General features: G+C 41.7%; 1 protein-coding gene across 3 annotated transcripts in view; it reads left to right on the top strand.

Moving 5' to 3' along the window:
- Window positions 1-16,755, top strand: part of ARFGEF2 (ARF guanine nucleotide exchange factor 2) — an 85,171-nt gene that overhangs the window by 45,830 nt on the left and 22,586 nt on the right. For all 3 annotated transcript variants that reach the window (XM_069496286.1, XM_069496287.1, XM_069496288.1), the window contains exons 20-27: window positions 150-278; window positions 1,362-1,520; window positions 4,612-4,759; window positions 5,961-6,060; window positions 8,232-8,272; window positions 8,389-8,558; window positions 12,777-12,928; window positions 16,528-16,700. In XM_069496286.1, the coding sequence (XP_069352387.1) occupies window positions 150-278; window positions 1,362-1,520; window positions 4,612-4,759; window positions 5,961-6,060; window positions 8,232-8,272; window positions 8,389-8,558; window positions 12,777-12,928; window positions 16,528-16,700 (1,072 nt within the window). The remainder of the gene's footprint in view (window positions 1-149; window positions 279-1,361; window positions 1,521-4,611; window positions 4,760-5,960; window positions 6,061-8,231; window positions 8,273-8,388; window positions 8,559-12,776; window positions 12,929-16,527; window positions 16,701-16,755) is intronic.

Below are 16,755 nucleotides of genomic sequence, written 5' to 3' on the forward strand. Positions count from 1 at the left end.
AACTGTTTTATATTATGAATGGAATAGATTGAAATAAAAGTAGCAGTGAACTTGGCATCCTGGCTGTTCCGGTGACTAGCAGCGTGGCCTGTAGGTGCTCTTTCCATGCTAAAACTCTGGATGTTACTGAAACCTTCCTTCCTTGATAGCTGGTGTGGACACCACTGTTGGCAGCCTACAGCATTGGACTACAGAACTGTGATGACACTGAAGTGGCCTCACTGTGCCTAGAAGGCATCAGATGTGCAATCCGAATTGCCTGCATCTTTGGAATGCAGGTGGGTGTACGTCAGCAACGCTCCAGAGACACTAGTGGGTTGTGTTCTTTTAGATTTGGTGAAACTTAGAAACTATCAGAAATTTCCAGTAAATCAAGAGTCTTAGAAAACTATTTACTCATGCCCACTGAGAAGAAACCCATAGCTTTGTACTGGCAGCTCATTAGGGGGAAAAAAATTAAGAGATTTGGAATAAAACCTTTTTTAAGTGTAGGTGAGATCCAAGCTACTTGATTGGATTCGACAAAACAGCCTTCTTATCCATCTGCCCAACTTTCTGGCTTTAAATATATGTTTAAAAATATCGTTTTCCTTTTAAGATCAGATTTTATTGCTTCCTGTCTTTCCAATTCTTCTCTGGGGAAACAAGCAGTTCAGTTCAATATGAATGTATCTATAAACCTTTTGAGTCATGAAAAATTCAAGCAAATAAATGGACTGTAATTCTTACACTGTTAGGAGATCAGGAGGTTGTCAATCCCATGCATCCCTTTCCAAGTCAGTGAGAAGTTAAAAAAAACTCAATCTTTTGTTCCCATTCTTTTTGCAGTTAGACATTTTCTTTTGCAAGAAGGCCACAGGCTTTGAAGTTAGACTATCTGGGTTTCAAAACCCACCTCTGCTACTTCTCCAGCCATGTGACATGGGCCCAGCTAACTTCTCTCCACGACACCATTTATTTCCTCATTTGTAAACTTGAGGAAATACACCTACCTTGCAGGATTGTTGCAGATACTAGAATTTATTTTGGCAATCTTAGCACTCGAGAGAATGGAACATGGGATAGTTAGGTTTGATTGAGGTGGGGGTGGGGGAAGGAGAGAGCTGCTTCTCACCCATGTGGTGTGGTATGCAGGAAGCCTCACTGGGATGTTCTGATAGCCGGAGGACATCAACACGGAGCAACTGGCACATTCATGTGCAGAAAGCCTGTCAGTGTGCATACAAAAGGTATCAGATAGGATTCAAAAGACATGATTTTTAAAAAGGTATCAGAGAAGCCCAATAGACCAGCCCTACAGGTGTGAAAACGACTGTGCTAAAGGTAGCATCACAGTGTCTTCTTTTGGGCTTCCCTTGCAGCTGGAACGAGATGCCTATGTTCAGGCTCTTGCTCGCTTCTCCCTGCTCACAGCCAGCTCCAGCATCACCGAAATGAAGCAGAAGAACATCGACACCATAAAGACACTTATTACCGTGGCTCACACCGACGGCAACTACCTGGGGAATTCCTGGCATGAGGTGTGTGTCCTTGAATTGCCTTTTCTCAGTTGGGGTGGCTCCTGGCATTTCTTTATTCAGTGTTGCTCTCTCAAGGTCAGTTCCATTTTTCTCGAAGTCATACCTCGCTTTACCTTGTGTATCTGAAAGTCAGCCTATCCGGGGCCGTAAAAATCAGGGAGCTCAGATGCACCACCTCACGGTGTGCACCCCTACAAAGTGCACTTCTGTTGAGGCGACTTTATTCCCATCTTGGTGCCACTTTTCTCAAGTCCTCCTGCACCTCCTGGGAGTTCCTACAGGCAGTGTATAGACTTAAGACACAGCCAGGAGACTGATTTCTCTCCCAATCGTATCTTTAAAAAAAGAAATGGTCAGCATTCGCAATGAGTGTTAGAGAGTGCCAGGGGGCTTACGTTTTGATTTAACTAAACAGGGTTATAAGATTCTCACCTAAGGACATAGTTACACATATGGGTACAAAGATGTTTTAAAAGGACAGTCATCACAGTTTTAATTGTTCTAGGGAAAAGATTGGGTTAGAAACAGCTAGATATCCAATATCCCAACAATGAGAGATAGCTGTTTTTTTTTTCTTAAAGTATGGGACAGCTTTCCTTAGAATGTTATGTGGCCATTTAAAATGAAGTTGTTGAAACAAGAGACAAGCAGACATTACGCACTCCCTGCTGGAAACGCGCAGTACCACCTAAGAAATGTTCTTGCCCCAGACTCAAACCTGAATGTCAGTTTACAGGAAGCGTTAGAGACAGAATCTGTGACAGACAGATGATGCCACGAGGGTGCAGCCTGCAAATTCTAGGTGTGACAGTCCCACAGAGCAGATGACCAGGTTTTACATTGATTGCAAGAAAAATAGTAAATGGAAGGGGGACCTATGAATTAAAAGAGACTTCAGAGAAAAAAGATAAAGATGATATGAAAGACTTATGGGAAGATGGTCACAGTACAGTAACTAAAACGTTGTTTTAACACTGTGAGGCATCGTCCCTGGTGCCAAACATACAGAGAATGGAGTTTGGAAGGATAAACCAAAGTGTTAACACTCTGAGTGATAGAATTATAGAGGCTATTTGTTTTCTTCTTTTTTTCCTTAATTTCTAATTTTTCTACTACCTACGTGTACTACCTTTTGTGTAGAGAGAAAACTGTGAAAGAGTAGAGATGAGGCCATGGAGAATGGAGGGGATTGTTTGACCTAGAAAGAAAATTGCTGTCAGCCTCCGCCCCCTATGTGGATCGAGTGGCTCGGGGCAAAGGCTCTGGAGCCAGGCTGCGGGGGGGTCTGGTCTGGGGGCTTCACCTCTTCCTGCCTGTACGGCACAGGCTGGTTACTTAGTCACGGAGCCCCGCCTTCCTCGGTGTGCAGCCTGCGTGGGTTGCTTGTAAGAAGGAAAGGGGCTTACGACCGCCCCGGGCAAGTCGGAAGAACTCAGCAGTGTTAGCTGCTGTCATCGTCGCCACCACGGCACGTAGCATCGTCCTGCTTTCCTTTCTCTGTCACGGCTCTGAGTAGTGCATGTTAGAAATTGTTGATTTGTGTGCTTTTTTAAAAAAATCATTTTCTATCTTCTGAGGAATCATAATACCTGGAGAATCAAAAAAATAGTTGCTTTTTCTTCTAGAACTTTTTTTTTTTTTTTTTTTTTTTTTTTTTTTAGCCTGAGAGGGGTTCCTGCTGGTTGCCAAGTATGTGGTAGCATCTGGAAATATTAAAAATGAAATTAGCCACCTTTGTGGTGGTCAGAAACTTTGAGAAATCAGCTTAGAACCAATAAGTGCTTGGTCTTTGCAGTATTATTGGCATTCTTGAGATCCCAGCTATCCCAAGCTTCTGGAAAAGGGAAGGCATTAATGGTTTACTAGTAGTAATTTAATAGTATTATGCTGTGTGGAAAATCAAGGGATGATTCTCTTTGGAGGAATTAAATCCATTTCTTGTCAAGAAGCAGGCAATTTCTAAGCAAAAATACTCGGCAGTACTCAGTGCTGTAGTGGAGTCCTGTACTCTGGGACTGGATTGTAACGTCAGCGTGAAAGGCAACATTCAGCTTTATTTAGTCACAAGTTCTCATTCCTTAGGAAGGGTTTACCGGGGGATCTCTGTGCCGCCCCTCGGTAAGTTTCGTGTAGCCAGCGCTTCCTGCAGTGGAAGTTGGGACTGACTTCTGTTTGTTTGGGTAGCTCCAGCAGAGAGAGGGCTCGTGTGCAGGGGTGTCCTCCGGCACCAGAAGCACCCCCGGGCTGGGAGACAGTCTCATTCCCCACCGCATGCCGTTGTAGGGCACATTCTTATTTGTTCAGTTAACCGAATAATGATTGCCAACTATTTTGAGTACTGGAGATTTAATAGTGATTAAGACGGAGTTAATGCCCTCTTGGCACTTAAGGCAGAGAACAAACCAACCTACGTACGGTATGATGCCAAAAAATGGTAAGTGCTAAGGAAACAAAAAGTAGGACCAAGTGTGGTGATGGGGTATGTGATCTCGCATAGTCAAGGAAGGTCTCTCTGAGGGGCACACTCACGTCTGAGCTGGGAATTGAAGGACTGAGCCCAGGGGAAGCAGCATCTCAGGCGTAAGGAGCAGCTAGTGCCCGTCAGCCCTGGTGGGACCAGAGATGGCAAATTAAAGGAGCAACATTGAGGCCGGGGAGAGTGGAAAGGGAGGCGGAGGTGGCTGGTCAGACTGAATGGTGCACTTCCTGAGTGGCACGTGGGTTGAGTCCCCGTGCTCGAATCAAATACTTTTTTCCCCTTTATTAAGTACTTAACTAAATAAACATAGTTATGGCATAACTCCATTGTGCCAACTTTTCTTTTGCTCATTTGCTCCTTTTTAATAGTTAAAAACTGCGTGATTTGTCTTCAAGACCCCCACTTGAAGAAAGGCTGTGTAGCTAGGACTCTTGATGCCGCTTGGCCAGTGGATATGTCCTCTCGGGCAGCCATCCTAAGGCCCTTAGATGCTCTTCTCACCTTGAAACGCTGCTTGTTTCAAAGAACACTTTAATGACTCACTGGAGATTACAGTGCCCTTTTTCAGGCTGTGAAGTGGAAACTCATTTCTTCACGCTTTCTTTCCGTTAGATCTTGAAATGCATCAGCCAGCTGGAGCTCGCTCAGCTGATAGGAACCGGCGTGAAGACCCGCTACCTGTCTGGGTCTGGGCGAGAAAGAGAAGGGAGCCTGAAGGGCCACACGTTGGCGGGAGAAGAGTTCATGGGCCTCGGCCTTGGTAAGATACCAGGCCCCATGGCTGGCCGTCACGGATTCGCAAGTTAACCGGGATGACACCCTTCTTGTCTCGTCAGGACTGTCATGTAAACCGTCTCTTCCTTATGTGCCAGCTGCCAGTGTGTTTATGAATGCAAGTGGACGTGCTACTTCAGCTCTCTTAATTGTGATTAAACTGTTGAGTAAAATGTCTGTTTTACCAAAATCGGCAGGGTGCATTACTTTTATTTCTATGCCTATAACTCTACTGGGGGAAGCCGTTTGCTTTGAAAAGGCTATAGCTCTAGTGCCTGATATTAGAGGGGTGTGTGTGTGTGTGTGTGTGTGTGTGTCTAGATTTTCGAGTAGGTTCAACATTTCCATGTTCATTTGGGGGCTTTTATTAAAGAGTATTCTTATGCAGGTAGAAATATTTCTAGCTATACGTTGGATTGAGAGACTCTTCTGTCCATTATAAACAACGTAATAGTAACATACTATAACATAATCATAATAATAACATCATAATAGTAAATAGAGCAAACAAATGTGCCAGGCCGCATTCTGAGCACTCAGTTTATATATTTTAATTCATTTAATCCTCGTAATAACCCAATGAGATAGGGACTATCATCCTGCCCATTTTGTAATTGACAAAACTGAAGTACAGGGTGAAGAAATATGAGCAAGGTCGCACTGTCAGGAAGTGGCAGAGGCAGGGTTCAAGCCTAGGCCGTCCAATTGCAGAGAGTAGGCTCCTGATCCCATGTACAGTGGTTGGAATAGTATAATGATTAAAAGTAGGGACTCGGAAAAATAGGGGTTGCGGTAGCACCTAATTCTTAGGATGCTTGTCAAGGATGACGAGAGTGAAATCCTGTAAAGCACGCCGAGCCGTTGCGTGTTCTAGGAGCTCTGGGTTAGTATCAGTTGATTCTCATTTGTTTTCCTAAATGTAGGCCTTTAATACTACATAGAGAAAGGGAGATGGTTGGTACAAATGAGGGCTTGTAAAATAATAAAGATGTATATACCAAATGCCAAAACATAAGTTTAATTTTATTTTATTGTCAGTGGTTGTGTGTGTGTTTTTGTTTTTGTTTTTTAGCCTGGAAACTCTTCTCCTTTATGTCCCTTGTCTCTGCATATTGTTACAACAGGATATTTATTGGAAATACTTGACTATTTTTGAAGTACTGTTGATTTTGTGCCTCGTGTTTCAGGTAATTTGGTGAGCGGTGGAGTGGATAAAAGACAGATGGCCAGCTTCCAGGAGTCGGTTGGTGAGACCAGCTCGCAGAGTGTGGTTGTGGCTGTGGACAGGTAATGATTTTATTCTCCACTGAGGCTGGACTAACCAGCGGTTTGGCGTCCTATCTGTAGTTACTAGGTGTATAAGAGATTCCTAATTTGTTCGATTATTGTTAAGTATTGTCAGCTCCAGATTTCTTGAGCTTCACATTCTTTTAAATTTTGAGCTTGAATTGCATTGTGACTTTTCCAAAAAATTATAACCTTAACATTGTGACCGATTATGTCAAAAATGAGTTTTTGCTTGTGCTAATGTTTTAAATTACCTTGTTTCTGGCTAGGCATGGTAGCCCATGCCTGTAATCTCAGCACTTTGGGAGGCCAAAGCATAGTTATTTAAAATAACTATTTTAAAAACTTTATTTAATAAATTCAACGTCTGGGCTTCCTTAGGGACAGGATATGTTGACTGGTTCTTTTCCTGTGAATAAGCCATCCTTTCTCATTTCTTTGCATGTCTCAGAAATTTTTTATTGAAAACTGGGTATTTAAAATAATGTGGCAACTTTGAATATCAGATCCCCCGTGCCCCGCCCAGGGTTTGTTATTATTGTCATCATTGCTATTTGTTTCTTTAGTGACTTTCCTGAACTAATTGTGTAAAGTTTATTTTCCTTTTTTTGCATGTGGCTACTGAAGTCTCTACTTGGTTAGCTTTAGTGGTCAGAGATTTCCTTAAATGCCTGGGACCTTTGTGAAGTCCCCCAGCTTTTGCTTGCTGAGGGGCTCTGTGTACATTTTGGGGGTGCTCCTTCAACACTCAGGCAAGCAATTTGCAACTCTGCGTTTGCCTTCACTTCTTGTTCGTATACAACCTAAGGGTCAGCCACAGATAAGGACTTACCCTTCTTGTATCTTTCCTGGGTGTGCACAAAGCCTTGCACATGTCCTGGCTATCTAAGTCCCAGGAGTATGTTGGAGCTTCTCAAAGTCTCCTGTGGATGCCTCATTCCCAGCTTTTCCTTTTAAGTTTTTGACCAAGCACTTGTTTGCCCTGATTGGTTATTGCATGTCTTGTAGCTGCCATGTTAAACTGCTAGTTGTTTGCAGTAAAAGCTTGGTGGCGAAAGGATGTTTGCACTGAGTGAGATCTGAGTTAGGTCAAATGATGTCAATTCTCTGAGAATGGTGTTTTTGGGGAACCACGAGGCCGTTCTTCAAGCCCTTCCAGTGGCTACTAGGCTGCTGGCTTCATAGTTACCATTGATTTGAAGCTGTTGATTTTTAAGGCTTCCTGTGGGCAGAGGATAATGAAAATAGGCCAAGTTATCAAAACCAATTACAGAGTTTTTTGTTCCTTCTTCACTCCCACTGCTTCACTTGACTAGCCTTAAAAATAAAAAGAAAGAAAGAAAGAGAGAGAAAAAATAGGCCAAGTTAAAATACCACAGCACTCACTATTTAGACCAAGAGTCAAGTGTTTTTCCTGAAAAAAAAAAAAAAAAAAAAAAACACTTCTCAGATTTTTGTAAGCCTTGGTTAATTTCAAGAGTTCAGTTCAGAAAAAGTTGATTTTAATAATTTTTTGCCAATATTCTTGTTGTGCTCATGGAGGAGCGGCTTTTTGGAGGTTCCTGACTCTGCCAGTTCCCAGTGATGTCACGTCACACACTAGTACATCTTGACCTTCCCTCATCCCACTTGTGATGTGTCACTTTCATGCTCCGTGTAGGCTTTTCTGCTCCCCGCTCACTTCATTGATCAGTTCTGTGCTTGTGTGATGCCTCATCATTCATGTCGGTGGAGCTGCCAGACCTGAAATGTTGAGAAACTTTACCTTCCAAATATTAAATATAATTATTACTGTAAATATTTTTGGCTGGGCATGTGGTTCATACCTGTAATCCCAGCACTTTGGGAGGTCAAGGCAGGAGGATCACTTGAGGCCAGGAGTTCAAGACCAGCCTGGGCAACATAGTGAGACCCTGTCTCTACAAAAAAGTTAAAAATTAGCTGGACATGGTGGCGTGTGCCTGTAGTCCTAGGTGCTTAGGAGGCTGAGTAGGAAGATCACTTGAGCCTAGGAGTTTGGCATTATAGTGAGCTATGATGGGACCACTGTACTCTAGCCTGGGTAACAGAGTGAGACTCTCTAAAAATATGTACATATGTATTTTTAATTTTTATTTATTGTTTTATTATATTATTTTAATTTACATTTTATTATGTAATTATCTTCCTAGAATTTTTACTGGGTCTACCAGATTGGATGGAAATGCCATAGGTATGTATTTGACTATTGAAACGCAATAGGTACGTGGCAGCTACAGAAGCCTCATCTTGTGACTGTGTGATCGTTACTAATGAGGCCTTGCGCGTGTTGTTGGGTCTGACCCATAGTTGACTTTGTCCGCTGGCTGTGTGCTGTGTCCATGGATGAACTGGCTTCCCCCCACCATCCTCGCATGTTCAGCTTGCAGAAGATTGTGGAGATATCATATTATAACATGAATCGGATCCGACTGCAGTGGTCCCGAATATGGCATGTGATTGGAGATCACTTCAATAAGGTAACTCTTTAGATTTAAAAATGATTTCATTGATGAAAAAAAATATATATATATATATAGAGAGAGAGAGAGAGAGAGAGAGGCAACTACATTTTTAAAAGAAGTGATAAAGAGTTGACCCTGGGCCAGGCACAGTGGCTCATGCCTATAATCCCAGCCCTTTGAGAGGCTAAGAAGGGAGGATCACTTGAGGCCAGGAGTTCAAGACCAGTCTGGACAACATAGTGAGATCCCATCTCTACAAAAAATTTAAAGATTAGCCAGACGTAGTGACACATGGCTGTAGTTCCAGCTCCTTAGGAGGCTGAGGCAGGAGGATTGCCTGAGCCCAGTAGTTTGAGACCACAGTGAGCTATCATGCCAGTGCAGTCCAGCCTGAGCAACACAGTGAGACCTGTCTTAAGAAAAAAAAAAAATTGGCCCTGTTTTTTAGGTGCCTATAATTCGTTTTCCCTGTGAAGTCAAGAACAGCTTGATAGGAGTAATAGCATACTTATATATTGGTAGAATTCATGTAGAATGAATTAAAAATCCAGTGGTATTGAAAATACTTTAATATCCCATGTTCAGTGTGTAGGCTGACACCACAAAGATCATTATATCCCTAGACTCCTGATGCTCGGAAGCATTGCGAACTCCTGAAATGCTCTCTTAATGACCTAAGATTACATTATGTTCCATATGGTTTCAGTATTAAATGTCACTACTTCTTACATCCTGGTACCTATTGCCACCACCCTTCTGAAATCTTTATAGAGAAAAAAATTAACATTTGTTTTTAAATCAGAAGCAAGCCAAAGACACTTCTGTGTTCTAAAACTGACAGGTGCTGGGAGTAAACCAGACTGAACTTCTAGTCCGCCACTAGAGGTTTTATTACATACATACAGACATGTACACACACATATTGAATAAATAAAACATCAGATGTGTATTTTACCACAAAAAATTTATTAAAAAATAATCAAAAGAAAGATATGTATGTATCTGTAATTTCATTTGCTTCTTTGGGGAAACGTAGTAACTTAATAACACTGTTGCCTACCGAAACACATTTTGTGATCTCAAGAAAATTTTTTTCAGGCCTGGAGATGTAAAGTTATAGTTGTAATGCTTAAAAATAGTGTTAGTAGAAAACAGTTAATCCAACAGAGACTGGCTCTCCATCAAATAGAAGAAAACCATAAAAAGTGGTCACTATTGGAGTGTAGAATAATCAGCTGGTAAATGATTTGTAGCATCTGCCAATTTCTGTGTTGTAAATACCCTAACCACAACCAATTTAAAGCTAGTAATACGATGTCACTGTACCTTAACCTCGCCCTCAGATGAACAGGAAAAAAGAACAATGTCACTAAACATGGAGCAGGGAAGAGCTACACACCATCAGCTCTTGGGGACAGGTGCTGGCCTGCAGCAATTCACTAAAATCAAGTGTTGTCAAGTGTAGCTCTTGCTCCTAAGTTGGTGCACCAGCTAATGAATGTTCTTTGTTTCTTTATCAGCTCAAATTAAGGTACCTCACAGCACACCATCTGCTTAACAAAGTATCTAAGTGTCTTGTGACAGGCAGAACAGATGAGGCCCGTGCCCACATGGAGCTCACCCTCATTTTATGATAAAGTAGCTGACAGGAAGCAGAGCTGTGTGTCAGGGTTCTTGAGATAGCTTGGTCGCCTCTCTGTGGAAGTGTCCTGAGCCCCCAGGGAGGAGAGGGAGGCACAGGAGCCTGTGGATGACCCAGAGGGACAACTTGTTGAGTGGATGATAACACTGTAATCGACTAACTCTGTACCATCCTTCCTGCTATTTTGGGTAAACAAATTTTTTAGTGGACAAGTGAAAATACTTGGTATGAACTTGCTTGAGAAAGAAAATGTGAATCATTACCATTACTGTACCTTGTATTCTTGCCCAAGCTTGTAACAGCTAAGCTAGAACAAACATTGCTCATTTATTCCACACGATCTTTTGGATAACAGCTGTGGAATCCTTTGTTCTTTCAGATATAATTATCCAAAAGTGTTTTGGTAAGCATTTTCCCAACTCTTTGAAGTCTAGATTTTGTATTAAGGGGAACTTCTTTCTTGGGGGGGAACATCAGTTTGTTCAAGTTACTTTTCCCACTCGCAATTCTATTGTCAAGACTCCTTGCGTGCCAATTTTTAGTTATCTGTTGGCCCCTTACAGGCAAGCTTGCGACGACAAAAGCTGGCAGGTGGTAATTAGATGTTTCGTGGTTGTCAACTTCATTACAAATGTCTGTTCCATCTAATCAGTGCTGTCAAGCACCAAGTTTTGGAAAACTCAGTTGCTCACCCTGGAACTCTTAATTTTTTCCACCACCTTGGAAGGATGTTCTACTTCCCCTTATAAACTGGGGCACGTGAGAATCTCATGGTTTTGAAGAAATGTGGTTGTCTGAGTCCAGTTGTAACTTAGCACTCAGGCTGCTAGCAGGGTGTTTCAACAGTCACGTATGATGCTTTTCTTCTAAACTAGGGCACAGGTACTGTGTCCTGGAGTGAGCAAAGCTATACAGTAAGCATGGTGTATGTTCTGAAGCATCTATTTTACTTGAATTTTTAGGAGGAGAATATTCTTTCTGTTAGTCTCTAATTACATGAACATTACATGAACATATTCCCCTTTGAACAAAAATTACAGCTAAAAACACCTTTAACCACCCTCCTACACACATCTGGCCCTCCCCAAAGTTAACTATTTTTATCAGTTTGGTGTATGCCTTTCCAGACACTTTTCTATGCACATACATATGTATGAACTCATAGAAATGTAGATAATATTGTCTTGATTTGTTTTGCTTTTTTGAAAACCATAAAAATAGTATTACACATAGCATTTTGTAACGTACTTCTACTTAGCCAAGGAATCTTAAAGATTTGGCCATGTTAGCATATGTAGATGTCTTCTTTTTTAATTGTGATAAAATAGTCATGTCATAAACTTTGCCATCTTAACCATTTTTTAAATGTACAGTTCAGTAGTGTTAAGCATATTCACACTGTTGTGCAGCAGATCTCCAGGACTTCTTCATCCTGCGAAACTGAAACTCCATGCCCATTAAACAATAACTCTCAATTTCCTCCTGCCTCCAGCCACTGGCAGCCACCGTTATACTGTCTGTCTCTGTGAACTTGACTACTCCAGGTACCTCATATAAGTGGAATCATACAGCGTTTGCCTTTTGTGCCTCTTATTTCACTTGGCATAATAATACCTTCCAGGTTCATTCGTGTTGTAGCATGGATCAGAATTTCCTTCCTTTTTAAAGGCTGAGTTTATTCTTTCTTTTTAACTGCCAAGTAGTATTCTATGTATATGAACGTACCATTATATAGCCGTTTTCCTATTGCTGTTTCTAATTTCTCATTATTGCAAATGATATTGTTGCATTACTTTTGTTAAAAATAAAACATTATCAGATCAAGCCACATGTCAGTGAAATTTCTTGCTTGGAGCAGGCCACTGCAAGATGCTCCCAGATCCCTTGGTGTGGGAGCTGGTAGAAAAGATTCTCTTGCTCTGATTTTAGGGACTCTTCTTGAGGGAAAAGTCTGAAAAGCACCAACCAAATATATACCTGTAACTCTACTTCCTAAAATAGGTAAACTACAGACAAGCACAATTTTTAAGGAAATTGAAAAGCCTCTGTGGAAATATTTCTGCAGAATTTTTCGAGGTTGGTATTTATTTTATAGTCATTTGCTTTAGGTGACAGACATTGGGAAAGTTTGAAAAGGCTTTCCATAGACTCAAGTCTTTTGACTCCTCATATATAGTTGGGTAAAATTAAATAGCACCTGGGGAGATGTTGGTTAATGGGTATAGTATTTCAGTTCTGCAAGATGAAAAGAGTTCGGAGATTGGTTGCACAATAGTGTGAATGTGTACTGCTGAACTGTACGTTTAAAAATGGTTAAGATGGTAGCTTTTCTTACGTATATTGTATAATTAAAAAAATTAAAATGGCACATTTTGAAAGCACCTTTAATTAAATATGCAACATTGATCTTTCATCATTACATTTAAATAAAATTGGGCAGATCATAGCCAAGAAATAGCATTTTCTTTTCTCCTTGGGTGTTTTCCCAGAGTGTGTGTTTAGAGATAGGCCATCCATCTGTGATGTTCACAGCCCCACATCTGTAATTGTTACACTGTTCCTGTTTCACCTCACTTCCTGTTCTTGTTTAGGTTGGCTGTAACCCCAATGAAGATGTGGCTATCTTTGCTGTTGACTCATTAAGGCAGCTCTCCATGAAGTTTCTTGAGAAGGGTGAATTAGCCAACTTCCGTTTCCAGAAAGATTTTCTGAGGCCCTTTGAGCATATTATGAAGAAAAACAGGTATGCGCTTTGCTCTGGAAGACTCTTGGTCATATTCCCTTGTGGGGGCCCAAAAAGCCCTCCTAACAATAACCACATGATTAATTGTTTTCTTCCCTTGTTGATGGAAGCAAATAGAATGAACAGACCGTGATTGACATCAGTTGTCCTAAGTAAATCACACTAAGATCTCTGTGTAACCAGGAGGACGGATGACACCCCGCCACTAACAGAACTTTGTCGTGCACCCTTACTGGGGCTGTGCTGAGGGAGTTTAGAGAAAGAACCACTGCTGAAACATCCTCAAACGAGGGCAAGAATTATGTGGCCCAGCATCTCTGCCCCAGGGAGGTGATAAAGAGGTCAGGACACCTGTCCCTCCGAAGCTGCCATCCTGTTCACTCATTCACTTGGCCTCTATTTATTGAGACCTGCCATCTGCTACGTACTACTCTAAATGCAGAGAATACTGCAATAAAGAAAACATTTAAAAATCCCTGTTTTCGTTGGGCCTTGAATTGATAACAGTTGCACCTGGGTATGATGGGTATACAGGAGTTCATTACACTATCCTGTCTACTTTTCTGTATGTTTGAAGTTTTTCATAATAAAATTAAAAGATATCCCTGTTTATATCCCAGTGGAACAGATAAATAAATGTTTAGTACACCGGTAGCGACAATGTACTCTGAAGAACATTAGATCAAGGTCAGGGGACAGGGATGGAAGCACCCCTTTATAAAGGGCAGTCAGCCAAGGTGTGTTCGGTAAGGTGACCTTTAGGCAAAGGCCTGAAGGAAGTGAAGAACAAGCCAAGAGTGGCCGGATGCTGCCTTGGCAGGAGAGTTATGAACAGGAGGAGGAGCAAAAGCAAAAGGCCTGTCACAGGCCATGCTTGGCAGGAGTTAGAAAGCCAGTGTGGCTGGGCAGAGTGAGTGAGGCAGGTAGTTGTGGAAGTTGCTCCCAGGGGTAGCAGGATATGTAGGTCACTTAGGAACTGATGGCCATTTTGTAAGCACTTTGGCTTGCTGTGTGGGAGAGATGAAGCTGTTGGAGGATTTTAAGCAAAGAAGTGAAATGGTCTGACATATTTTAAAGGATCACCCTGAATGTATCCTTGGAAAATGAGAAGCAATAGGATAAGTTAGGAGGCCCTGATAGTTGTCCTGGCTTGGACCAGGGTGGGAGCAGTGGTGGTGGTGGATTGGACCCTGTGTACACTGTGAAAGGGGAGCCTGAGACGTGTGCTGATGAATCGGCTGTGGGGTGTAAGAGGAAGAGGTGTCCTCTTGGGCATCACCGCTTTTGTCTTTCTACTCCCCTACTCCAGATCAGTCCGGATTTTTTTTTTTTTTTTTTTTAAAGATAAAGCTCACAAACTGGCAGGCTTGAAGCGAGACTGGGCTGTCGGAGTAGTGAATGAAGGGGCAGCATCAGTTTCCTGGTTGTATCTCTTTCTCCTGGTGTCTCTGTTCTCTGCCTTATTGCATCACCCCTGATTTTAGCAAATGCACAGAAGTATTCTCCAGCCTTTGGGAACACCATTGAGAGTGCCTGGGGAGACTGAGGCTAAGCCACATGCTCACACCTGGTAGCACCAGGACCCCCTCATCTCTTGGCTGCAGGCCTTTCCTGCCTATCCTGCTGTTGCCCGCCAGCTTGAAAATGGGCAGAGTGGGTTTAGAAGCGCACACTGCCAGTCAGTCTCAGGCACTGTCAGCGGAACTGTAACTTGCTGTAACATTTCCAAAAGCATTTTGGTGATATGTGTTAAGAACTTTAATATTTTTGTGCTCTTTGACTCAGTAATTCCACAATTCCATAACTCTCCAGAGGAGTTAATTTGAAATACAATAAAGCATTGTGAGTCACACAAAATAGTTTTTTAAAAAAAAAAAAAAACAGATTCATCCTGATTTTTTAATCCATCCAGAGAAAACTGATTGAAAAATAAATAAATAATTTTTAAAATCAGAAACCACCTAAATACACAAGTATTAAAGTAAGTGTTCGTATAGCCACAACATGGGATATGGTGCAGCTGTTGAAAATGTTCATAATAGTTGTGCATGGCAGCTCACACCTGTAATCCTAGCACTTCAGGAGGCCAAGGTGACTATTGCTTAAGGCCAGCGCTTCAAGACCAACCTGAGGAACATAAAAAGACTCCATCTCTACAAAAATTTTTCAAAATTAGCTGGGCATGGTGGGACACACCTGTAGTCCCAGCTACTTAGGAGGCCGAGGCAGGAGGATCGCTTGAGCCCAGGAGTCTGAGGTTGCTGTGAGCAGTGATTGTTCTACTGTACTCTAACCTAGGCAACACAGCAAGACCCTGTATCACACACACAAAATGTTCACAATGTTTCTAATGTGGGAAATGCTTAATAATTTGGAGAAAAATGCAGGATATAGAATTTGACAAAGTATACAATATAGTGAAATGTATCTCCCCATATAAAATACCGCATGTAAGGGAATTTTTTTTCATTATACTTTCTCTGCATTTTTCAGAACTTCTACTATCATTACGTACTACTTTTAACAATCAGACAAAAACCATTTTAATAAACATACATAGTTCTTGCCAAAAAGTTGCTGAATTCCCCAAGAGGAGGCAACCATGAATTCAATTTTATTATATATCAAAGTTACCCAAGTATGTCGTCAGTCTTCCATTATCTGCAGGTGGCATGTTTATGTTGTGGACTTTTAGCTAATTTTTTTACTCCTTTGACATTCTTGCCTTACATAAATGACCTTTCTTATTATCAGTTGCTATGGGTCTAGAAGACAAACATGAATGTTGTTTTAAGACAGATGAAATTTGAAAATCAAATCTGCAATCCCAAGACCACTGTACTGACTTTCAAAGCTAGTACTATAGAAACAATAGGTTTGTATAGCTTACCTTCTTCTATTTATGAGACAATAGAGTTCCCCCATAATTGCAAATAGGTTGTGAGACGTATATGCTAATCTATTGCATGTATTCAGCTGTTACCACGTTTAACCATGTAGCTATTTCAGAAAATATGCCATGTATTCTATCTTCAGGTTTTGTTTTGTAATAATTAAAAATACTACATCTTAAGTGATATATGTATACTCCAGTCCATGTATATGTGTTGATCATACATGTATATTTCTGCCCAAAAATCTAAGTGTACACAGGAATAATTTAGTAATGGTTATCTCTGGGGGGCAGAATTATAGATACATTAGTTGAACTATTTTGGGCCAGAGAAACTGACCAACAGTAACCACAAGGCTATGCATTATTTACATAACAAGAAGTCAGAGGCAGGCATCCCAACTTTGGTTCCGTAGCCCAAATTGTCAGTGGAAACCCAGGCTCTTTCCGTCTTTTTGTTCTGCCTCCAAAGCTTTTCAACCTCGAGTTTATTGTCATGATTGCAGGGTAGTGGATCTAGCTGCAGGCATTGTGCTGGGTTCAGAATGGGAATGAGAGGAAAGCTGGCAGAGCCTTAATGAATGTGGATTACTGTGTGCTTCAGAAAATGGTTTTTTTAAGTGCTGCTTCTAAGGAATGAGCTGTGTTCATTTTTCTTCTGACTCTCCAAGGTACAGATGATATGGCTGCCCCATTTCTCCCTCAGGTCTCCGACCATCCGGGACATGGTGATCCGCTGCATCGCCCAGATGGTGAACTCCCAGGCAGCGAACATCCGCTCAGGCTGGAAGAACATTTTTGCTGTGTTCCACCAGGCGGCCTCTGATCACGACGGGAACATTGTGGAGCTGGCCTTCCAGACCACAGGCCACATTGTCAGTAAGTGGCTGTGTTCCCTCATTACTAATGTCCCACCTGCAGGTCTGGAAGGGTG

This window comes from Eulemur rufifrons, chromosome 20 (genome assembly GCF_041146395.1).
Source record: "Eulemur rufifrons isolate Redbay chromosome 20, OSU_ERuf_1, whole genome shotgun sequence".
In the NCBI taxonomy this organism is placed as follows: Eukaryota; Metazoa; Chordata; class Mammalia; order Primates; family Lemuridae; genus Eulemur; species Eulemur rufifrons.